The 24,977-nt window shown below is 43.8% G+C and overlaps 1 protein-coding gene across 3 annotated transcripts in view; it reads left to right on the top strand.

Annotated features, from left to right (window-relative positions):
* The window catches only part of ZDHHC14 (zDHHC palmitoyltransferase 14), a 249,325-nt gene that overhangs the window by 160,978 nt on the left and 63,370 nt on the right, over positions 1 to 24,977 (top strand). For all 3 annotated transcript variants that reach the window (XM_074333749.2, XM_019749318.3, XM_019749308.3), the window contains exon 3: positions 9,948 to 10,106. In XM_074333749.2, coding sequence (XP_074189850.2) covers positions 9,948 to 10,106 — 159 coding nt within the window. The remainder of the gene's footprint in view (positions 1 to 9,947; positions 10,107 to 24,977) is intronic.

Genomic DNA, 24,977 nt, shown 5'->3' with positions numbered 1-24,977 from the left:
AGTCACCTTACGGAAGATTCTTATTCAGTTTAACCAAGCTGTGTTGACTAAAGAGGTAAGAGTCTGTGATCATCGTGGATGACCATTTTTCCCTGGAAAGTATACTGCATTTATAAACAGTGTCTATTACTCCTGTGCTGGCATCCTTAATTTTCTTTTCCTTGGTACTAAGATAAAATTTTCCTTGATTCTAAGATAAAATCGTGTAACATTACTGTACAGAATGAGATATAAGCCAATCCTTGTATTCAGATGCTTGCTAATACCCTCACATTAATACCACTCAAATTTCAATTAAAGCCTATCAGATTTTCCTGGTGATTATGACGAAATATGGCCCTGCACTGGCATGATTTCTAGTGCCCAGTTTTTACCTGTGTTCTCATCTACTTGCTTATAATACTGAAAACACTGACAACCCAAATTGATCTCTTTCATCGTCTGATATTCAGTAGGTTTTGATGATGCGCACGCTGTCCCCACGGAGTAGAAACACCCACAAATATTTCTAGCTTTGCCCTTCAATAGAAGAATTGATTTTCATTTATACAGCACAGTAGTTTTGTGTGTGTTCTCAGAGAACTTTGACAAAATTTGAGGGAAATTAAAACTTTTCAAGGACAAAGCCACCTGTATTTCTTTTACATTGAAGGGAGAGGCTTTGTCATCCATGTGGAAAAATATAGTACGGCAAAAAATAAAATAGTCATTAATTTTCCTTTTTCTATAAGCATGTTTTGGAATAACTCAGTTAATTAAAACAGTCATAGCTACTAAGCATTTTGTCTTCTGTCTTTAATTGCGTTAATTTGTGTGATATATATAACAGGACCCCCTAAAAGGGCGTATGATAGCTGTGAATAGCATACGTAGCATCTGAGAGTTCCAGGTCTTTCCATGAATTACAATGTCCCTGAACTACAGACATCCAAACTATCATAGTTTAAATGTGGGGAAACTGAGGCCAGTTATCTCCACCAGATTAAAAATCTCTCTCTCTTCACCAAGGCCACCCCATGTTCCTATTTTCTGGAATCTATGCTTTCAGAACTGTTTGTAGGAATATTTGGGTTTCTACTCGTGGAATTAGTTTTGGAGCAGAATGAAGATTGATGTTTTCCACTTCAGAGTCACAGCGAAAATTCATGCTGAGAGCCATGAGCACACATGGCTTAACTCTGAGAGAGCACACAAACGGAGCCAAGATCTATCCTTGAATGAAGTTTAATTTAATATAAACTTTCTTGCCTAAAATTGGCTTCTACTCCAGACCATAGCTATTGTCTGTCATGATGTTTTTCAAACTGTGCCCCCTGGGAATAGCGCACAAGACAACTAGGGGCTGTCCGTGTAAGCCAGGGCTTCAGTCTTGCCCCTTGCAGGATATTGGGTCATATTTGGTTCTGTCCAACACGTCCATTAAGACATTTGGCACATGGTAGTGTGTTTTATGTATTAATCCTGGAAACCAAAAGTGTAAATAAATATTATGGGTTATCTGAACCCAGAGATATTTTCTAAGCATGGACATTTTTGACAGGACCAAATGTCCATAAATCCTCTTGCCTGTTTTGGATAGTCAGGATTTCTTTCTTTCTTTTTTTTTTTGTAAGATTTTCTTTGATCAAAAGTTGCCCTGCTATCGATACAATAAAAAGGAACAGTTGGAAAACTGGCCGGGCTGTTTCATTCTGCAGATGTTCCATAATTAACTAGATAAAATACCAACTCTTTGAGTAAGGTAGCATCTTTGCAAATGGCACACATCTTTCTCTCTAGCATCTCCATTCTTAGCCAACCCATCGATTCTCTAGCTGGTGATACTGCAGTTCAGCGTGAGGGTTTAGCTGTGTTTGCAGAGTGTTTGCCATGGATGCCAAACCTGTCTTTATCAGATGTACACAGAAAGCTTTTCAAAAAATGTAGGTTTTTGCTCCTACCACAGGTAAGAATCTTCAGGAGCAAGGAGTCTACATATTTTTAAAGTCTCCCAGGTAAGCAGACCTTCATGTATATGCTTGTCAGAGAAAACTGAAAGGAAGAGAGTGGGGATTTCACCAGGCTTTCATCCTGCTTGCAGTCATTTGCATCTACAGCAACGCTTCTCAAACTTGCACATGCATCTAAATCACCTGGGATTACTCATTTCTAGCAAACGTCCTGGTGATGCTGATACCTGGTCCATGGACCACACTTTGAGTAGCAAAGCTGTGGGTCAAGGTATCTTAGCCACAGCACTGTTGATATTTTGGGCTGGATAATTCTTTGCTGTGGGGGCCGTCCCGTGCATTGTGGATGTGTAAGCAGCATCCCTGTCCTCTACCCACTAGATACCAGGAGCATTCCCTCCACATTTTTGTGTGTAGTCAGATTCGTCCTGGGGGCAAAGTCACCCCTGGCTGAGAATCACTGCCCTAGGTGATCTTGATCCTCAGCCAAGTTTAAGATCTATTATTAAATGTGATTTGTTTATATACTTACATTATTAAAAATCTAATCTCTAGGCTTATCTGCCCTCCCTAGAGTATAAGCCACAAAAGGACGGAGGACTTATTTACCACTATATTCAAAGCACCTAGCAGACCATTTACCATGTTTCCCCAAAAATAAGACCTAGCTGGACCATCAACTCTAATGTGTCTTTTGGAACAAAAATTAATATAAGACCCGGTCTTATTTTACTATAATATAAGTCTGGGTATAATATAATATAATATAATATAATATAATATAATATAATATAATATAATATAATATAATATAATATAATATAATACTGGGTCTTATATAATATGATATGGTATAAGACTGGGTCTTATATTAATTTTTGCTCCAAAAGACGCATTAGAGCTGATGGTCTGGCTAGGTCTTATTTTCAGGGAAACACGGTAGCATATAGTAGGTACCTAATAAATAATTGAATGAATAAATGAATGAAACTAATCTGAGTAGCACATGAAGTTCATTCTTCGAGGCTATCTTTTTCTATTTTCTATTAAGTAGACAGGAAAAGATTGTTTTGCCCAATTCTCTACAAATATTTTTATTGTGTTTTTCTCAGTTCCTTTGCTCTTAAGACCTTCAACTGATTGGACGAGGCCCACCCACATGATGGAGAGCAATCTGCTTTACCCAAAGTCTACTGATTTAAATGTCAATCTCATCTAAAAATACCTTGGCAGCAATATCTGTCCTGGTGTTTGACCAAACACCTGGGCACGTAGCTTAGCCAGGTTGACACATAAAATTAACAAATCAAATTCCTTTTGCACCTCCATGCAGGTTGAAGGCCAGCATGCCAAACATAACTACAAAGCTCTGTGCAATCTAGCCCCTTTTTTCCTCCTCGCTGTCTCCCTCTCACTCTGTGTCCTGGTCACACTGTCCTCCCTTCAATTCTTGGATATGCCATCTGCCTCCTGTTCCATGGCCAGTACACAGTTGCTCCCTCTGCCTGAAATGCCTTGCTCCCAACTCCCAGAGTGTGTGCACACTCACACACACACACACACACATTGCCTAGGGAAGCCCTACTCAATTGTCCTTCAGGTCCTCATTCCATGCTTCTCTGTCACAAAATACCATGATGGGTAATGATGCATTTAGTTGTGATTATTTAATTAATATCTATCTCTGCCTATAGACTGTAAGCTCCTTGAAGGCAGGGACTTGGTCTGTGGTGCCCACCAGGGTACTTCCAACACTCATAGGTGTTGAGTGAGTAAATGATTTGGAAAAGAATAACTGGTCCCTGAATCTCATATGTCTTCCATTCCTTAGAGGACTCACTCTGGCAGACATGGGGCCTGCCCTTGCCTATGGCTTCCCCACATCACCTTTCCTGGTTCTCTTGCTCCTGGCTTTTCGGGTGCTCTCTGCTCCGCCTTGAGATGGGCCCACTCAGCAGAGGAGGCTGCCCTGTCTGCCCACCACATAGCTCAGGCTGTAAATCTGCCTACATGAGCCTTGCCTCAGGCATCAGTTTCATTCCTCAAAGACAAACATTCAACACACGCTGACAAAAATTTGCTCTGCCTTTTTCCCTTAATACTTAAAATGATGGTTGACTTGTCTAAGATCTGGTCACTGTTAATATTTTCTTACGATCTTGGAAGTTTATAAGCCAAGAGTCTGGGCTAAGTGTCTCTTAACCGTCTTCCATCATGATAGATCAGCCATCTAAGGTTGGGTCGCGTGTGTCCCAGATGCTGCAAAGCACCAACGAAAGGGGCCTAATGAAAATTTCAGATCTGTTAGATCCAACAGCTGCCTCTCAGCACATGCAATACCTGTAGTCATGAAGACTTGAATAGAAAGCAAATTGCACTTTCCCTGCAACTTATATCCTAATAGGAGCATGCTTTATCTTCCTTCCAACTAAATATTATGTTGGTGCAAAAGTAATTGCAGTTTAAAAGGTTAAAAATAATGCAAAAACTGCAATTACTTTTGCACCAACCTAATACCTATTAGTAAAGGTTCTTCCCACTCTGGTGGACGTTCTGTCAGCTAGTGAACGGTCTATGAAACTTCAGAGCACCAGAGAATGCCACTGTTCTGTATCCTTTTGGTAAAGGAAAAACCCTTAATCTACATCTTTTATAAATTGGGATTTTTCTCCTTTGCATTTTAAAAATGTAGAGTGCAGTTATTTTATGCAGTAGCCCCCCTTATCCATGGAGGATACGTCCAAGACCCCCAGTGGATGCCTGAAACTGCAGATAGCACTAAACTATGTTTGTTTTCCTATACAGAAATACCTATGATAAAGTTTAATATATAAATTAGGCCCAGGAAGAGATTAACAATGACTAATAATAAAATACAATAATTATAACAGTATACTATAATGAAAGTTATACGAACGTGGTCTCTCTCTCTCTCAAAATATCTTAGTGTACTGCACTCACCCTTCTCCTCCCTGCGATGCCAGAAGACACGATGCCTGTGTGATAAGATAAAGTGAGGTACTCAGAACGGCACACAATTTAAAACTTATGTTTATTTCTGGAATTTTCCATGTAACACTTTTGGACCTAGTTTTTGGGCATAGTTGACCATGAGTAACTGAAACCATGGAAAACGAAAGCCTGAATAAGGCGGGACTACTGTATGGTGAAGGTCAACAATTTTAAAAGTTCCACAATGTTGTCCCTGTATTTGGGGCAGGAATAAATAAGATGGCAGACAAATGGGTCTCGCAGGAAGTGGGCGCTATTATTCCTTCAGAAAAAGAAGATGACTTATTTTGGGAGAGTGGCGTTGAACTAGGTATATGTTAACAGACAACTTACAACTTAGTTAACAGGCAGTTTTGTGTCCTTGAACTCACACTGACCAGCCCCCTAATTCTCCCCAGTTCCCCTAATTCTTTGCCCATAAGCTCATTGCGAGGTTAATGCTACACCGAGATTCCATTAGTATGTCTGCTTCAACAATTTGGGGGGGGGGGGCAGTATGAAGAAAAAGACCATTTCAAGGTTTTAAGTTTTCTTTCAAAACACTCGTGTATAAAAATGTCCTTGCAAAAGCTCATATAAACGTGCAGCACTGTTAGAGGTTCCCCCGCCCCAAATTCTAGTGTTCTTTAACCATTCGCTATTGCAGACTTCAATTATTCTTTTTCAACAACTGTATTTAAACCATAAAGAGCAGCCCTCACCAGCGGAGGCACCATTGTTGTCAACAGCACAAAACAGAATCAGAAACCTAAGTGACTGAGGATTAGGCCAGGCACGCCACCTCCTGTGGCCCCTGACGTCAGCCACAGATGTGTGTCATCCCCAGGGACAAGAAACAGATTTTACGGAGGCTGTGGGCACCAGTCTGACGTTTAAGGAGAGACATCTTTTGTCCTCAGGTGGTTTCAAGGCCTCATTATTCACATCTGTCCTGGGCACAGGCGTGCCTGGAGCTGCTGGTCTGCAGAGGCTACTGAATTGAGTAACAGCCACTTTGGGGGGCCCTGAGGTTGCTAGGTGCCCATCTTGCGCAGCCCTCCCAGGTGACACCGACCAGCTGTGTGAGATGGGTCTCTGGACCAGCAGCAGCTATGGACATGTTTAAGAGGCGTGAGAGCCTCAGAAGGACTTCGTGACAGGCGTTCCTGGGGAGGGAGGTGTCACTGAGCAGTGTGACTAACAGGTGGGCGTGGAGGAGTTGGGTCACCAGTCCTGTGCATCCCCGCATCACATCATTGCTTCCTACCTGCCAGGACAATTGGCCTTCCATTCGGCAGGCTATTCTTGAGGACCTACTGTGTGCTAGATGCTGGGAACATAAAAGTGGGGAAGGCATGGTCCCTGGCCTGGAGCAGCATCTGGGGGAAGATGGGAAAGTCAGTCCTGGTACTGGATGCACTAGCTGAGGGCGCCGTCTTCCCTCCAGCCTGTGAATACCACCAGCAGAGAAACAAATCTGTGTAGTTCCTGCTGCACCCCCAGCTCCCTGCACAGGGCTGGCTCCTAACAGCCCAATACAGAGCTATTGACTGGATATATAAATGAGCTAAGTACAGTGAGAGCCCAAAGGAGGAAATAAGCAACTCCGCTTTCAGAGTGTTTGCACAGAGAAGCTTGAGCTGGACCTAAAGAATAAGGATTACCTACACAGGTTGGCCCAGGTGGAGAAGATGTCAAGTGCAGCTGCCTCGGAATGTGTAACATTCCATTGCCTGTTCAGGGAGCGCTGGGAGGCTGCTGTGCTTGGAGCACGGGCTCTGGGTAAGATTGCGCTGCAAGAAAAGAGGGGCCAGGTGCACGGGGACCTTCCGCACCTCCCAGGAGGCCCCAAGTTTTTCCATCAGACTTGCACTTGCTACGCGGCCTCTGAAGACCGTAAGGAGAGCAGACAGGGATGGGGTGGCTAGGTTCCGCATCACACAGCCCAGCAGGACCCCTTGCTGACCCCTCCCCACGAGACATCTGGGCTTATTGATGCGTCCTCCACTGCTTCTGGCACGTATTTTGCTTATAGTGAATACGTTATGAAGATCAACTGACTGTTTTTTATTTTTAGTTCTGTGGCCCTTCCATCACTTAATGATGGCATAGCTGGGCCCTGAATCCAGGTTTCCTGATTCTTCCATTTCTTTTACCTAAAGAGCTCTCCAAATATTTATTCAAAGAGTTTATGGTTTTAGTTTCATTCTTAAGCATCAGTTTACCATGTCTGTTGAATTCTAGCCTTCAGCTCACTTTGTATCAAAGGTGTAATCTTTCAAAAATGTACTTTGGAACTTCGAGATCACTAGAGTTTGTCTTAAGGAGTGCTGGCAAATACTTTTTCGTCATTGCCCCTCAGAAGGAGACTTTTTATTAGTCATTCTTGTGTGGATAAGTTTGTCATCCCTACTTTTTAAAATATTTTCCTTGACAGATCAGTTTTTAAACTTCTCTGATGAAACTGACACAAATATTGTTTCGATTATTTTTAAACCTGTATCTGACTTTCTAGTTTTTCTACCTGTTTGCAAGAGCTAAATAGACATAGTAGAATTCACAGCTGACATAAGGCTAGTGAGGCACCGAGTCATAATTAATTTAGGCCTCAGTGGCACCCAGTTGGCACCGGTAGAGCTCTGACCTTATCTTTGATATGTTCAAAGCCAGTTATTTTTACCGTGATGCTTGGGGAAGCACATGGCCATGTGGTCTCTGTTTTCTCCTTATTACAGAATCCGTTGAGATGCCTTCCTCTTCCCAGCATATATGCTTTGGGAGTTGAGTGTCTCTCCAGATGCTGAATTCAGCACCATTCCACCAGGCAGGTGGGACACAGAGGGTGTCCTGCTTGGCAAGATCACCCAGCATCCTTTGGATGGCTCCACAGCTATTTAATTATTCTGAGTAGGAAGGTTGTCCTAATGAAAAGGTAAAGTAGAAAGGCTGCTCCTCACGTCTCCGTTTCCCTGCCCTCCATAGGGCCTTCTGTCCCTCACGTATCCCTGAACTCTCCATCCTCTCCTCCTATGACCTTCTCCAACTTACTTTTCCATGAAGAGTAATTGCTCAGAATGTTCACCCCGTTAGTGAGGCTGGTATTTGCATAAATACCAAAACCTTAGGCTACAGGGCTAGCAGCAGATTTCAGGCCTCTGACAATCCCTTAAAGAAGACTGGGGTAAAGAGGGGGCTGAAATCATGATATGGGAGTTGTGGGTTCTGTCAGTGAGTGACAGTGGCCCTGCTGGGGGGGAAATGCTTGGGTGGCTGGGAGAGATTTGTGAAGCAGCCCCTTCACAGGAGTGAAGCTCTGTTCTCTAAGTTTAGTTCTTTATCACACACGTGAGTGTTTTTGGGCACATAACAAAAAGGAATGTGAGAGTAAGAGGTGGGTGTGCTGTCTGGGCGGGGAGTATTCATAAGCACCCAGGGCAGGGTTCTCAAACTTTCAAGTGTGCGAATCCCAGGGGATCTGGGTAAACGCAGATTCTGCGGCAGTAGTTCCCGCGCGGGATCCAGAACCTGCTTCTCTGACAAGCGCTCAAATGACACAGATGCTGCGTGGACCACACTTGGAGCAGCGGTCCTGTACCGTGGCTGCAGACTCCCATACCTGGGGCTGTTTGACCCCTGATGCCAGTCTGTCCCCCACCAATGAAATCAGAATCTCTGAGGGCAGAACCGAAATATCAGTAGTTTTCGAAACTCACCACCTAACTCCTGCCCAGGTTGAGTAGGGGGAGGGGGTTGGGGGCTGAGTGGATGATGGGACTCATTCTTACCACTTCGGAAATTTACCAAAAGTATGTTGCAACTGTCGCTGTCTTACGATGTGTCCTTTAAGTGTGTATGGATTACAATGAACAGCTACCTTTAATGTTACCAGCTCTGTTTTGAGAGAACACCTTGAGATTTCCCGAGATTTCCTCTAGCCACCAGGCTCCACTCTGCCAGTGTTTATCCACCGTGGAGTCCTAGCTGAAGCCCTCACAGATACAAGAGTATCTTGTATCTCCACTCACCGGTGGTCTCTTCTTGACTGCACAGCTAGCTGCCCTACGTTCTTTCTGGCAAGCCTCAAGGCTAGGAGGGATCTAGATGAGGATAAAACTAGCTGTTTTATCTTCCTGTAGAGCAGGGCTTCTCAACCCTGCAGCACACTGAGAATCACCCCGGGTGGCTCTGAATCAATGGGTCTGTGGAAGGGTCCATGGATCAGGGGAGTTTTAAGAGCTCCCTGGGTGATTCTAAGGGACAAGAGCCAGACTGCAAGATAACACAAAACTAAAACAATAAAAATGGACATATTTGTATTTCTATGTTTTGTTTGACCAGCATCTTATTTCTTAGAATCAATTTTTTAAATGTTATAAATCCATATTCCCCTATCCAATACCTGGTATTTTTGAGGGGGGCAATGGGCAAATTGGGCAGATTCTTGAGCTGAATTTGGAGTACACCATAGCAAAAGAAAAGTGTTTCTGAAAGGAAATATCACCTACAGTATTAAATAGAACGCTAGCTACTATAACAAATGAAATCCAAACCTTCAGCAATTTAACACTAGGAACTTGGTGCCCAGGTAACAGTATGGCCCAGTTAAGAGGTCTCAGAAACAGCCTTCCTATGCCTGCTTGGTTATTCAGGTACCCCAGTTCGCAGCTCCAAGGTGGCCCCAGAAGTGAGAATGGGACTCTCAGGGGAGTCCCGCTGGCTGGGCGGGGCATCGTGTGCTCTCACCCCATTGGCCAGAGCTCAGTACGTGTCCACGCCCACCCGCGTGGACTGGTAAGCACAGCCCCCAGCCCTGGCAAGGAGCGCTAAGGTTGTGGGACAGCACATTTTTGTGTCTAGTATCAGGAGCCTCCCCAAAAGGCACAGGTGACCCGAGGCTGGGTGCGGGTACTGCACTTGGAAATGCAGACTCCAGGCCCTCTAGCTGCGAGGGCCTGCAGAATTTAAGTGCTATGTTAACAGCATGTACCCTTTTTCTTTTCTCCACAGATATCGCAAACGGCACCAGTTCAGGGGGGTACCGTCCACCTCCCAGAACCAAAGAAGTCATCATCAATGGCCAGACTGTGAAACTTAAATATTGTTTCACCTGCAAGATTTTCCGGCCTCCTCGTGCCTCTCATTGCAGCCTTTGTGATAACTGCGTAGGTGAGTAGAAGCCGAAATCGCCTCTGTACCACCTCTGATGCTTGTGCTCAAGTGTGTGTCGCTGATGGAGTAGCTGATTTCTTTTTAATAGACCTGAGCTGGAGAGTCAGCATGTGTGTCTCTTGACTCCTTTGAAACTGAACAACTCAATAATAGTTAATATTGCAACGTATTTGCCTCCTGCCGCTGATCCAGTTCACCAAGCCTAGTGTTACCAAATCTTTATAATTTCTTTCTTTTTACATCCTGTAACGCCCCCTCTACCAATACAATGCCCTAGGCCTTCTCCTCCAGGAGCACACACACCAGAGTGGGGGTTCTTTACTCCCTAGAGCTGCCAGATTAGCAGACACTTGAAATAAAAGTATTTTACCCCTAAGCCCCTCCATTGCCCAATGAACTGGCCCCACCTAGCTGGAGGTGCTTTGTGCAGTTCTCCCAAGTCCTTGAGGGATGTTTGGATGTCCCTGAGGCATTTGAAGCATAAGCAGAGGAAAAGAGGCAGAGGCCAGGAGAATTCTGGGCCTACAGTTAGGGTTGTTACTCCTCCCAGAGACCTCCCCTCTCTGTCTACTTGCTTTTCTTGGGACAGACGAGGGACACAGACAGAGAGGGAGCAGAGTGGAGCACAGCGGTCCTCACTTGTAAGACGTGGCCCTTCTGTTGGGTCACCGTGACCCAGCACAGGATGTCTACAAGTGACGTGGGTCCCAGCCCCTTGGAAGCACTTCCTGTCGCTTCACACTGAGATCTGCTACCCACACCCACAAACCACCTTCTTTCCTGGGCTGGCGCTTCTTAGAGATGAGATTGGCTAGAAGGGGGCAGAAGACCCATAGAACAGAAAGGGTAGTAAGAAGCAGACAGAGGCATTGCCACCCTAGGGAAGGCCCTCATTTCTTCAGTCCCAGAACCTGCCTCTGAGAGAAATAACCAAGGGTATTCCTGGGCGAATGGGCATGGAAATTCTCTGTTCCCTCATCCCGGAAAGGATCGAAAGCCACAGAACAATCCTTTTTCCACAGTGACGCATTATCGATTGCCAGCACTCTTTTGGAGTCTGCTAGAATTTGTCGTCTCAATTATTCTTGAGGAAAATAAAATGTTAGACTTCCTGCTGTGCAAAGCAGTTTTCCTTTTATTTGTCTGAAATTTATTCTAACTTCAGTAATCTACAGTTTGTTAGAAAGTCCACGATTTCCCTTGTTTTGGTTTTATTAACTTCGATAAATTACTTTTAGCCTTTGCCTCCCAGTGGAACAGCTTGTTCAGTCTTTCTTGGGGAGTAAGTAGCCTGTAGTTAAGAGCCTGGAATCGGGTACGTGTGGCCTGGGTGCAGATACTAGCTTTGTGACTTAGACAAGCTACTTCAACTCTCTATGACTTGGTTTTCTCATCTCTGCAATGGGGTCAGTAGCAGTCCCTACCTCAGGCGATGGTAAGAGTAAATGATTTAATACACGTAAAGCACGTAGAATAGTGTCTGGTGGATAGCAAGTGCTCTGTGATTGTCAGTGCTATTACTGCTATTACTACTGCTACCTTAATATTTTTGATTGGCTTTCTCTGGACAATTTCTTGATCTGCTGTAGCCTTTGGCAGGTACGATGAACAAACTATACCTGGTGCTCTATGTGAGGGCACATCAGGGTTTCTACAAGGACACATGACAACCTTTGTTTGATTTCTGATACCCTTCCTGGTGACTCCGGCCCCAGTGGCCATCCCATGCCCATCTCGAGGACACTTTTATGCCGAAACAGCACAGTGGCTGAAATATCTTCAGGGGAACAATTTATAGGGATTCTCAGGACGCTTTCTTGGGTTGTAATTATGATTTTACGTGGTGGAATATTATACAAAGGAGTAGTATGTTACATACTTTTTCACATGAAAACTTTTGTTATTTTGCCTGCCTTCTCCTGGAGGTTTAATGACTTATTCCAGTTGGCATTTATAGGTAGGCACTTATTAACTAGAAACCTGAAGTGGTAACTGGGTACTTTCCTCTCTTTATCATTTATAAAATTGTTTACCCTTACTAGACCCCTGACTATTTCTATTCTTTTATCGGTATCAGTTGGCCTCAACCCTCTATTTCCTGTCTCTAGTCTACATTCCTAATCATGATAAACTTCCCTCCTGACCTCATAGTGTTTTAAAATTCCCTTTGTATTATTGTCAAACACTTCCTAAAAGTTCATGTAATTCTCTCATTTGTTCCCTCCATCGCCCATAGGTTTACAGCTCCTTAAAGAACCTGATGCATTAATTACCAAAAGTAGATATTAACCCCAGTGCATGGTATACTTCTCCTCTAGCATAACTGTTCAGGAGCGTATCCTTTCTTGTACAAACTACCAGCTGAGAAAATAAGAGCCACTGGTGTATAATATCCAGGAGCCCTTCTGCAACCTTTCTCGTAAATCCACGTCACAGTGGCAATGCAGCACTCCACAGCCAAGCATGTGGTGTCCTGTAATGGGGGACACAGAACAGCAAGGGAAAGGAGAGGAAGGGGGAGGGTTTGGGGGTGCGCTCAACAGGAGGAACCCTGGACAGAAAGCACATTGCCTACAGCTGCCTGTAAGCATCAGCTGACGGTTCTAGGGCTGGAGCTTGGCAAACCCTGATGAGGGCCCCGCTCTGTGCAGGACAGGTGAGCTAAGCAGCATAGGGCTGATTTAACATAAAGCTCCTCACAGCGCTCCTGGAAAAACCACACAGTGATTCAGACCTACATAGCTTTGCTTTTCCAGTTCATTATGCTACATTTGGGCCTTCAGTGGGACCCATTAGCAAACTAGCGAATTGGACCTTCTGCATGCAGGAAACAGAGTGGAAAGCAGATGTCTCCAACTGGGAAGTATAATTGCAGAGTTGGCCACTATTTTGTTTTGAGGTAGAACATTTTGGTTGAAAGAATTCTGCTTTTTGCAGCCAAGGCAAAACATCCAATGATGTGCTGCAAGCCAGGATTGGCACATGTGGCTTTCCTTCCCTTAGCAAGGAATGGGTTGGGGTTGGTACTTCCTAGGCCCACAAATAAATGCCACTTTGTGCTGGGAGAGGAGAGAGGAAAATGCAGTTTCCCAGGCAGTTCAGAAGAGTATTTTTCTTTCTTCAGTAAGTTTGAAATGAGAGCAAAGTCTTACGGAGTTGTAGTCTTAGCTGAGGAAAGCTTTCTTAGGGAGCAAACTCTGTTGCAAATCTAGAACTAGTTAGCAGAGCCTAGTGGTTGGGACATGGCTCTGAGGACACACAGACCCAGGACAAATCCTGGTCCTGTCATTGGATAATATTGGAACCGGGGTGGGTTATCTGACTACGCCCAGCTATTTCTGCATCTGTGAAATGGGGTGACCCTACAGCTACCTCTTAGGGTTCTTTGAGGGATTAGGTGAGAGAGTGCCCAGCAAGCGCCCAGTATGGCCCTGGTGCCCCCTGAGGGCTCAGTAGGTGCCTGTCATGAATGCTGTCATCCTGAGTTGCGGGAGAGGAGCTGCTGTGGTGCTCCAAATACTGTACAGAACGAGCTGCATCTGCACAGTGACAGGAGTCACCTTGTTTTTCTGTCATCTCATAAGCTTAGGTGAGCTGCTGTATGCGAAGTGAATCTCCTCTCGCTGACTGTCTCTCTTTATCTCTGCATCTCTTTCTCTCTCTGACTCTTTCTCTGTCCCTGTACTTCTCTCCCTGTGTGTTGCCATCAAATCGCTTCTGCACGTTTGAAGCAGACTGTTTTGAGTTGTTTGTTCACTCAGGCAATCTTTGAAGTTACAAGACATGTTTAAACAACCAACAGCTGGGGACGAGGGAGCCAAGTCTGCTCGCTCAGCTCCTGAGGCTCCCTCAGGTCATTAAAGCAGGAGTAACGAGGAGCGGGGAAGCAAACATGTGCCTGAGAGGTCCTCTCAGACTTACTGTGTATGTTCTAACGTCCCACATGAGTCCCCTCCACCCTCCCCTGACCCGGGTGGATGCTTTAAGGGAATCTGTCCTCTGGTGAGCTCTGGTCCAGTGTCTAACCATCTCACTTTGACCAGGCAGAAGGCAGCTTAGCGTGAAGGCTAAGCGGTGGCTTCTGGAGTCAGCAGCCACCTGGGTCCCAAACCTGCTGTGTCTGGGTAAGGGGGACCCTCCCTGCACCTGCAGTTCCACATGTGAAGGTACTGTGAGGACAGGGAAGATGGCGCAGGAGGCCGGCAGGCTGTATCGGCCCCTAGGGAGCTCTCGGGTGCCAGCCTCTTCCCTCAGACACAGGGGGCCCTGGTCTCTTTCTTCCGTCCCCTTCTGCCATTTCTGGTGTGGGTGGCACAGAGAACATCCAGATACCCTCTGCAGGGACTCAGCATCCAGTCACTCTTGTTTTTGGTAGCGCTTTACCATCGTCTTTACAAATGCTCACGAGCTCGCTTTCCCATTCCCCTGCCTCTTTCTTGCTGTGCTCGCGCTCTCCTGGGCACTTCGCTCCATGTGCTTTCTTCTGCCGCAACAGTGGCTCCCTTTCGTGGATCCAGCTGCTTCCTGTGTGATGTGGTGTGTGAGCCTGACTGCAGATATCTGGCTGGTCTGTTGTGGACCTTCTGCTGGGCACTGCTGCCCATTGGAGCCCAGTTACTGCTTCACAGCTGGACTCAATACAAGAGGTTTATATCTGAGATTTAGCATTGCAGCTGCCTTCTGGTATGGGGCAGTAATCTGGAATTTCCTTTTTACTATTTGGATATGGTGAGAGGACTATTAATTTCCCATAGAAAAGTCTGTTATTTGAAGGGAAAGGAGCACGCTGGCATTTGCCTCCTACCAGGAACCAAAACAAACAGGGTTTACTATACCCATAGTTTCCAGTAGCCTTGCGTTTCATTCACATTTAATGAGCACCCTGTGTGCCAGGCACTGTGGTAGTAGCTAGATGCAGCGAAATAAAAGACAGTCCCCAAGGATCATTATTAAGAACAGAACAAGGAAAATTCATGGTAGAAAGCATTACTATTTTCATATTATGAGGGTCAAAGAGAGTAATTTTACATTGGTAAAGAGTACAATTAAAAATTTAGTCATCAACATATATGCCCCGAATAACATTGCATTAAAATACATGAAGTAAAAATTGTTAGGAAATGTAAGGATAATTTGGTATAAACATATTGCTAATGAGAAACAATAGCATAACTCTGATTTTGATGGCTCAGGTAAGCAAAATAAAAGTAATAAAATAAAGGATACCAATATATCACTAATAAGTGGATGCTGAACTTTGTTTCTACAAAGTATACTTACCTTTTTAAACTGTTTGTGAAACATTTACAAAAATTAATCATATGAGGCCACAATAAAATTCCTAACTTCCTAAAAGTCGATGTTGCCCAGACCATGCTATCTGATGACACAATGACAAAACTAGAAATCAATCACCAATATACAGTACACAAACCTAACCTGCAAGATTTTTTTTAAAAGCTTTTTATCGTAACTCTTGGGTGACAGAAACATCAAAATTGCAATTGTGGAATAGTTAGAACAAGACAATAAGAACAATGCAAAAGAAAACTCTCTGCCATTCACAATTCTAAATTCCAAACACAAAAAAATAGTTAACCTAAGCAGAAAAGGAGTCGTTTGGAAAACTATCAGGTAGCTCAAAGAAATGAAGGCAAAGGCCAGAGAACCAGATTTAGAACCAGGGTGGCCTGGGGAGGCTGGGTGGCTGCACACAGCCAGTCACACCTGCAACAGGACATGACAGGAGGTGGAAGTGTCGTTTGCTCCACCACTGAGTTCTAATTCCACTGCTGACGTCAGCTTAGAACTGGGACTCTGTGGTGACCACGGGTTCTGAATTCAGAGATCTGGGTGGGAACACCTGGGCCTGTTTCGCTTCCACACCTAAGCACCAGCGTGGCAGAAGGGGTAACTGTCCCACTTTCAGCTTCTATAAGGGGGTGAGTTGGTGGAGCCCTGCCGCCCGCCTATTTTAGTATTCTCCTCAAACAGGAAGTTAGGATGGTAGATGGCCAATGAAATAAAGTTTTAAAAAGGCTAGTACAAAAAAACAAAACTGAACTTAGAAGCAAATAAACAAGCATAGCATCCATCTCAAGAAGATAGAAAAAGAATAGCAAAATAAACTTAAGGAAAACAGGAAGAAAAAATTAATGACCTAAAAAACAGAAAAATAAATGTGATACCAGATCTAATTCTTTGGAAAATAAACAACAAAAAGGTAAACATCCGGTAAGACTAAAAGAGAGAAAATAAAGTAGAAATAACAGATTCAAATGAGATAAATATAGGTGACGGTTTTGTAGTTACTGGAAAATAGTAATTTTGTATATTGTATAACTCTATGCCAATTGATTTGAAAATCTCAATGAAACGTTATTTTATGGGAAGTTAGCCAAAGAATGAGTGGGAGACTTAAATAGACTATTAACAATGAAAAACTGAAAATGTTATTGAAGAATTATCCGAGAAAATGCTGGCTCCAGACATTCTTACTTCCTATGCTCTGAATAGTGTTTCAGAGTTCAAAGTAGGTTGGACAGCTTTTCAGTTCATTTCACCAAGATAGCATAACCTCAAAACCTGACAGAAATAACATGAAAAAAAAATTCTCATTTATAAATGTATTGTAAAACCAACATGATGACATAGCAGTGTTAATCTAGCAGTATAGTGAAAGAATTAGTCATTATGACATAGAAAGGTATATTCCAAGAGCGCAATTATTTCTTTAATGTTACTAAATCTATTAACATATCAGTAGGTCAAAGGCCAAAAGTATATAATCATGACAATAGATGTTAAAAAGATATTTAATACAATTTGGCCCCTACTTCTAACTCTCAAACTCAGTTAGCCAAAATTGGAAGAATGGTCAGCAGCATTTCGGCCTGTGTGATGGTTGTCTTGTGGCATTGCTCCCACGTATGTCACCGTGCATGGCAAAGAGACTTTGCAGATGCCATTAAGGTTACCAATCGACTGACTTTAAGGAGAGGATCCTGGATTATCTAGGTGGGCCCAGTGTAATCACAGAGCCGTTTAAGAGCAAAGATGGAGACATTTCCAGCAGGAGAGGCATTCAACTCACGTTACTGGCTTGAAGATGGAGGGGGCCGTGTGGGAAGGAGAGAAAGCAATGAATCCTGCCAGCTAGCTGCGATTGGAAGGACGAGGCTCCGAGCCCACGGATACCTGCACGACGCACCCCGGCTTTTTTGATCTGGGCTCCTGACCCTCTAAAATTTTGAAGCAATAAATTTCTGTTGTTTAAAGCCACCACATTTGTGGTAATTTGCTATTTGGCGATAGAAAATTAATGAAGAATATTTATTTAACATTGGGTTTTAAAGAAAACTAACTTTTTTAAATAGTAAAATACTAAATTACTTACATTAAAGTTAGGAACAAATTAGGATTCCACAATCTCTAACATTCCACTGATATTTAACATTTTTCTAGATTTTCTAATTAATGCAGTAAGAGGAGAAAAATAAACATAACTGTCCAAAATGAGCAAACAGAATTACCACTTTTTGTGTAGATGACGAGAAAATCAACAATAATAATACCAACAAATATTAGAACTCTTGTTTTAAGTTTAGTAGGCTTATTAGTCACCAAATAAATACATAATAAGTTACTGTAATATCAGGAATTGCATTAGAAATCAGGACACATTCTCTCCACAAACTTATTTATAAATTTAATGCAATTTGGGGCAGGGGACAAGGTAAAATAATTGTAAAGTTCAATTAAAAGAATAAACTAGCCGTAGTATCCAATACCATTTTGGAAAAAGAACAATGCGAGGAAACGTGCACTATTAGATATTATGAAGTCCAAAGCGTGTTAGTGACCCACAGATCAGCTACAGAAAGTGATTCCAGGGCCCACACACGCCCATGTGCACGTACGTGCATGTGGTTTCTGCGTTGTCCATTTCTGCATTCTCCAGATTGTTATAGTGTACGGTTCTGGTTAAGAAGGGCCTTACAATCTGCTGGGGAAGGCTGTAAGAAATAAACACAGTGGAGTGTGATAAGTGCAATGGGGAAGGGTCTCTGAGAGCCCAGATTTCACGGCACGGCTGGTCCCTACGCCGTGTCACAGCATAAGTAGGAGTTACTGGGTTGAAGAAGAGCAGGAGGCCCTGCAGATGGACAGACAGACAGAGCAGTAGGACAGAGGCTTAGAGGCTTGGAGGGAAGATAAAGACAACCTGCCCAGCAGGGATGTTTGAAAGCAGTTGACAAAGCCAATCTCCTGTTTCCTCTTCCCTACTCATGTGGCTGCCCCTGAACTGTCTGCAGTGGCACGTGGGCCGGAACTTCCGTTCCTGCAGGCTTCCAGACCATTGGAGTTACGCTGTCCATTTTTTCTTAGTGGGTAGAGTTTTTATCCTTCCCTTTTTTGTTGAAGCAACAGATTCTGTAACTAAACTTTACAATACATATATGATCTCACTTAATATGTGGAATCTAAAGAACAAAATAGAAGAAGAAACAAAACAGAAAGACTTAGATACAGAGAACAAACTGATGGATAGCAGATGTGAGGGGGGTCAGGGGCTGGATGAAAAAGAAGAAGGGATTAAGAATTACAAATCAGCAGTTACAAAATAGTCATGGGGATATACAGTAAAGCACAGGGAATATACTGAATAATATTTTAATAACTTTGCAAAGTGTCAGGTGGGTATAGACTAGTCAGGGGGATCACTTGTTAAATTATGTAAATGTCTGACCACTATGCTGTACACCTGGAACTAATATAAAATAATATTGAATGTCAACTGTAATTGGGAAAAAAAAATAAATATATCAAACAATCTAACGCTTTTGGATACAAACTACCTATTGTGTTTTTTTAGCCCTCTCCCATTCATTGACCGCTCTAGAATGTCCCCTCAGACCGGTCAATAATTGTGTCCCCATTTCTGACTTGAAATGAATAAATACAGTCATGAGATCTGTTAGCTGAAAACAAACTTGGAAGTTTTTCTTTTTACAAATAATCTATTGTAGTGCACCGAGGGTTTAATGAGACTTGCAAAATGACACAACTCAAAGAATGTTAGTCATCATAATGTAACTCAGTTTGCAAGATTGTGGAGACAGCCGGATTTCATTTCATGGCCGTGCAGAGGACTGCAGGTTTCATAAAAGGTTTTATTCATCAATATAAGAAGTTCAGAGCCAAAGTTACCCACCTCGAAGCAATGCAAATAAGAATTTGGGGCGTGTATTATAGCTTGGCACTAGCTTATTCCTGGTTTTCTTATAAGCAGTTCAAGTGTTTTTCAGAAATGGACTGGGTTTTAATTCCGTCACTCAAATTAGCAACGATTCAGTCTTATTAAGCTCAAAGGACAGATGACAGAATTCCAAGTAACCTTTCTGACTCATTTGGCCGTAAGATGACATCCTTTCCTAGAAGTCTTTTCACTTCCTCTTATGTCAAATTAAAACTGTTCCTGGTTGTCAGAACGCTGTTTTTTCTATCTCTTCCTGCCAGTTCTCATTTCCTGTAGTCACTATTGGTTCCCAAGTCCTGCTGCCTGGCTGTCCCCCAGCTCTTCTCTCAGTTCTAATCCGTCCTCCATGGAGTCTTCAGGCTGTAGTTGGAGGCGCGCTTTTGTTTCAGCCAGATAAGCCCAGCCCTTGTCGGTCAATTTTTCCCAACATGTTCTCCCCAAAATAAGATGTGCTGTGTTCTGCTACCAAGAGTTTCTTCCATAAAAATTAAAATTGCAAAAGAGTCTAGAGATGCTTTTGAGGCAATAACCAAAATAAAATTACACAAAGCCTTTAATCTTTCAGAATTTACTTCATAACATGTTTGTTACAGGTATTAGTACGTGTAAGTAGATATCAATTCCTTACCATGGAATACCCAGGCCTGGGAATCAAGGTTGAGAGCCCAGGGAACAGACGTTCTCTGACCCTCTCTGGGTTCCACCATCAAGGTTAGGCCGTAGGGATATGTTGGGAATGGCTCATCTCTCACAGAGAGCAGTGGCCGGCAGGGAGGCCTCCTACTGGCGGTGGCCACTTCAGCAGAGCAGTGCGAAGGTGATTTATAGCCTTGAAAAATGAATATCAATAAATCACTACCATCTTTTGAGGTCTGCTGGCAGCCACGCATTATAAGTGTAATTTTACATATGAAGATTCATTCAAGTTCCTCCTCTAACTCCCCATAGGGCCATAACCCCTCTGGGGTTCTCAGGTGGATATTGGCATGGTTTGCCAACAGGGGCAGAAGTCCACAAAACTGCGTGGCCCTGTCAGGGCCCAGGGCTGGTTGTTGAGAGTCAAGTTGAGTAATCAGGGCACGTCTGTGGAATGCTTTGGGAAGCAAGCATTTACAGCTAATCCCGAAGTAGTTAGTCATTGACTCTTATGTGCAAGTAGCTAAGCAAGCTGTTGGAATAGGTTACGTTGTATTTTATTTTTAAAAAGTTGAAAACTATTTTAAATAAAGGACTCATTGAAATGGAAAGCTTATAATGGGATAAAGGGAGAAGAATCATTTATTTTAAAACTCTAGTAATATACCCGTGAAAGTGTGATTATTACCTTTTTTGATTAAAGAAGTGAAATGATTAAAGAAGAGACAATTTATACTAAAATAGCTCTTTCATTTTGATGGCACCATCATATTTATGCGAGCCTACTTTCGGAGGTAGTTCTATTTCTGTTATCTCATTCACTGCTCACAGCCTCCCTGAGCATTAGTCGGGGTGGAAAGCGTCACCCCCATTTGCTGCAGAACTCAGGTGCAGAGAGAATAGGGACTCGCCCACATTCCGACAGCAACAGTCTAGCAGCCAGAACGAGAAGGCAGCGTCCCAACCCCTGTGTGAAAGTTCATCAACCCCAGATTTAGAGTTGAGAGAGATGCACCTGGGCCTGAAAGTAAGAAGCGGGTGGACAAGTATGATTTTTACGTGTGAGAAAAGGTGAGAACGTCTGCCCCGGCCTAGCAGGAACACATTGCTCATCCAACAGTCAGTGCCTAGTATGAAGGCATCTCTGCCTGGGCACAGGGTTGGGGGGCAGCATGCAGGGAGAGACTAGGATGGTGCATCACACATGGTCACCAGCCCTTGGAAGCTTAGAAAGGCTCCAGAGTGAGGAGAGAAGGTACATGTCTGGCACGACACATGCAAAGTCATCAGTGGTTTAATGTGCTAGTTCTTCCTCCAGGATTATCATGAAATGAATCCTGGAGGAACAAAATAAGATATATGTGTAAGTACTTTAAATTTTAAAAAATCTCATATATGAATATGAAGGTTTTATTACCCTCCTGAAATAATACTGCCTAGTTTTCGTTCTAGCAGACACACCTTCTCCTGAGGGTCCTCTGAGTCCTTTGAGATCCAAGGAGAGCGGTTAGTGAGGTGAGCTGCATAGTTGGATCAGAAGGTACGAACAATCGAATGGAATACAGTAGGGTTTCCAGGCGGGAATTCCCACCTGTTCTCAGGAATTTTTTTCGCTTTCCCGTTCCCGAATCCTGAGATATAAACTGTTTTCTGTTCTCCCTGATGAATCTTTTCCACAAAGTGACAGCCGATACTACCAACCATCTGGGTTCAAGGAGCCGATTTTCCCGATTTCCCGACCAACTTTTCTCGGGATTTGGGACCGGGAAAGTGAAAAAAATTCCTAACAACGGGCAGGAATTCCCACTTGGAAACCCTAGAATACAGCAACTTTAGTAGATGCAGTAAGCCCCAAACGTGAGGAAAATTTCAATGACCCAGCCCACTGGCCTGGGACTTTCCCCCAAAAGGCCCAGGGCAGGAGCTCAGTTACAATGCGGAGCCTCTGAACCAAGTGCATTTTCTCCATGGGCCTGACTCCCTCCAAGGTCAAGGCCTGACCAGGGACCAAGACCCTTGCTTCTAGGGTTTGCTGACCTGGGTGCCATGGATGGAATTCAGCTCTGTAAACTTGAGTGGGAAAAACAATTACATCTTTATTCTCACTAACCTCCAAGGAAAATGTAATATTTCCTTCAATTATGAATATCCGCAACAAGCCACATGAGGAGTGTCAGTCACCACTGGAAACCACAGACATTTTCATGACATTACAGTGATTACAGATCAACATTTATGCTTGTAAATATTTCAGAAGTATAGTAGTTGATAAACGGTAGCCCTGGTTATTAGGCATCTTAATAAATAAGTATGTATTTTACTATATCACAATTTTTAATCATCCTGAGAGCAGTAATTATGATTGGTTTCTTTTGTCACCTCATGTATTTTATGTATTTAAAAACATTCTGGGAAGGAGTCCCTGGGTTTCATGAGGCCCCTGCCAGGGTTCATGACACAAGAAAAGGTAATTCCGGGTAAAATCTTGTTGAGACTTCATTTGTTAGAAAATAGACTCCTTAAGATGACAGGTAACGTCTTCCTTCCACCCCACCAGAGTGTTGGTGTGGATGTTTTTCAAGTCATGTATAATAACATTTCTTTCAAGAATGCCATTTTTAAGAACTCTTTTCTTAATAAAAAACAGACTGCACTGGGCTCTTTCTTCCTCCCTCTCTTTCTCTTTCTCGCTTAACCTAAGCACAGGTGTGTAACATGCACACACTCACTCACTCATACACAGTTTCCTGAGGGTGGACAGGCAGGCCTGGACCACCCACCTGGGGTGGCCTGCTGAGCCTGGTGTTCAGCCTGCTGCAAGGTCTTGGTAGTTTTCTGGAAGCATCTGTTTAACCCTTTCATTGCAGAGAAGGGAACAGAGGACTCAGGCAGGATGAGGTCTGTGTCACTGGCCCTTCCCAGCTCGGTTTTGACTCCCTGTCTGTGTTCTTGGGTAAATAGAACCCATCTTAACAATTGTTTAAAAGTTATTGAGAATTCATTCCTTCCCATTGTTCTTGTGTCAATCCCTTTATGCCACTGAGAAATATTGGGAAGAAAAGAAGCCTTAGTGTAGTTAAATTAAAACCTTCCCAAAAAGATAATACACTGTTCTCTTAAATATGAAGCAAAGGTTGTTGCCAGCCCCATATGGGTTTTATAATGGTTTGTATCACATACCTTTCTGCTGAAAGTTGGCAAAAATGGATGGTGTTATAGAGTATATTCTTGACACTCATAAGTTAAATTCACAGCAATATCATAACAGAGTGGTATGCCATTTAGCATATGATAGAAATAACTAGTTCCCTACCAAGCGGTTTGTGCCTGGAAAACCATTGGTTGTAACTAACTGATTCATGGATTTGTTTTTCAGTCCAATTAACTGAACAAACAAATTGCATTTTTTCCTTCTTTGATCATTGCTGAAGCTTTGCTGTAGGACAGACAGGAAGTCGCCACACATCCCGTGTGAGCCCGGGATGACTATCATCTGTGCTCAGGGCAGCAGGGAGCTTCCAGGCCAACCATCCTCTGGGGTGGTACACACAGCTGTGTAAGCCCTTCATTCACCTGTTTAGGGAACATCTACTGACAGTTGATATGTGTCAGGCTCCGTGCTAGGTAGACACCGGGGAGACAGGGCACATGTAATTAACATGGTCCTGCCTGCGAAGAGCTTACAGGTACCTACGGAGGAAGGCAGGTAGATTAAGAAACACGTGTGGTGCAGGGAGGTCGGTAAATGAACAATGGGAAAGTGCAGGGTCACGTGGGAGCACATGGGAGAGATTCCTGAGATGAATGAGCATCCAGTCTGAAACCTAAAGGATGAGTTCCGGTCGTCAGGGAAAGGGAGGTGAGCGAGTGGAAGGACGTGCTGGCCAGATAGGAGGACAACCGGACACAGGCCCAGGACAGGAGACTCCAGGCAGAGAGGGCTGAAGTGAGAAGCAGTAGGTAAGCAGACGCCTTCCAAGCCACACTAAGGATTTCAACCTTATCCTGAGGGCAAGGGACAATGGCATGACCTTATCTGCTATGTGTTTCAGAAAGTGCCCTGTGTCTACCTCACAGAGAGTGAACTGGATGGTAGCAAAATGCAGCCAAGGGCATGGGTGGGAGAGCTGTTGCCACGCGCGAGGACAGGTTACTGTGGCTCAGGCTAGGGTCGTAGCCATGGAGATGGAAAAACAAAGTGCATGGGTTCCAAAACTATTTCAGAGAAAGAACCAACAGGACTCAGTGCTTCATTCAACCATGGAGTTGGGGCAAAGAGTGAGTGTTTGATCCCTCCGTCTCCTGAGAGTATGATTCTTTCCCCATCTTAAAAATTAATGCTTTTGGAAGGAAAATAGAGTCCACATATTTTAAGTAAATCATGACATGGGGACCTGAGTCTGTAAAGCGCAGAACTCAGTTTAAACCTGCAACCCTCTGGCTCTTAGTCCAGAAGTCGATCTGTGGGGACCCACAGCCAATGAAATCAGCTCCAGAGAAAGAACTGAGCACCGCAGATGTCAGCTGTGAATGATTGGCTGTGTCTATGAAGTCAGACACATAGGGGGGGAAACAGAAAAGAGGGGACGGGAAGTGTTAGAAAATAACAGGAAAGGAAATAATGAAGGGAGGGGAGTAACAAGGGCAAATGTCCAGGGGAAGTAAGAGTTGGTGAAATGGGTGACGACAGTGGCCCTGGAGTGAGAAGTCTTCCCAGGGCTGACAGCAGGCAGCGCTGTGAGACACTGCAGGCTGTCGGAGACGCTGCCCTGGGAGCTGCTAGGATGCGGCCATGCCTACAGGCCAGACCCCACAGACCCCTTAATCCACAATGCCTCCCCGTTCTCGACACGATCACCCCTCTTTTTTGCCCAGCTCTTTACAGTTTACAAAGTGATGTCTCCCAGAGCACCAAGAGTTTTGTGGTGAGTGGGGGCGGGCTTTTTCATGTCAAACAAAAAGAAGTGATGGTA

This window comes from Rhinolophus sinicus, chromosome 2 (assembly GCF_057876585.1).
Source record: "Rhinolophus sinicus isolate RSI-liver-muscle chromosome 2, RSI-T2T, whole genome shotgun sequence".
NCBI lineage: Eukaryota > Metazoa > Chordata > Mammalia > Chiroptera > Rhinolophidae > Rhinolophus > Rhinolophus sinicus.
Note: the sequence above shows the minus strand (reverse complement) of the source record. Positions and strands in the feature narration are given on the sequence as shown.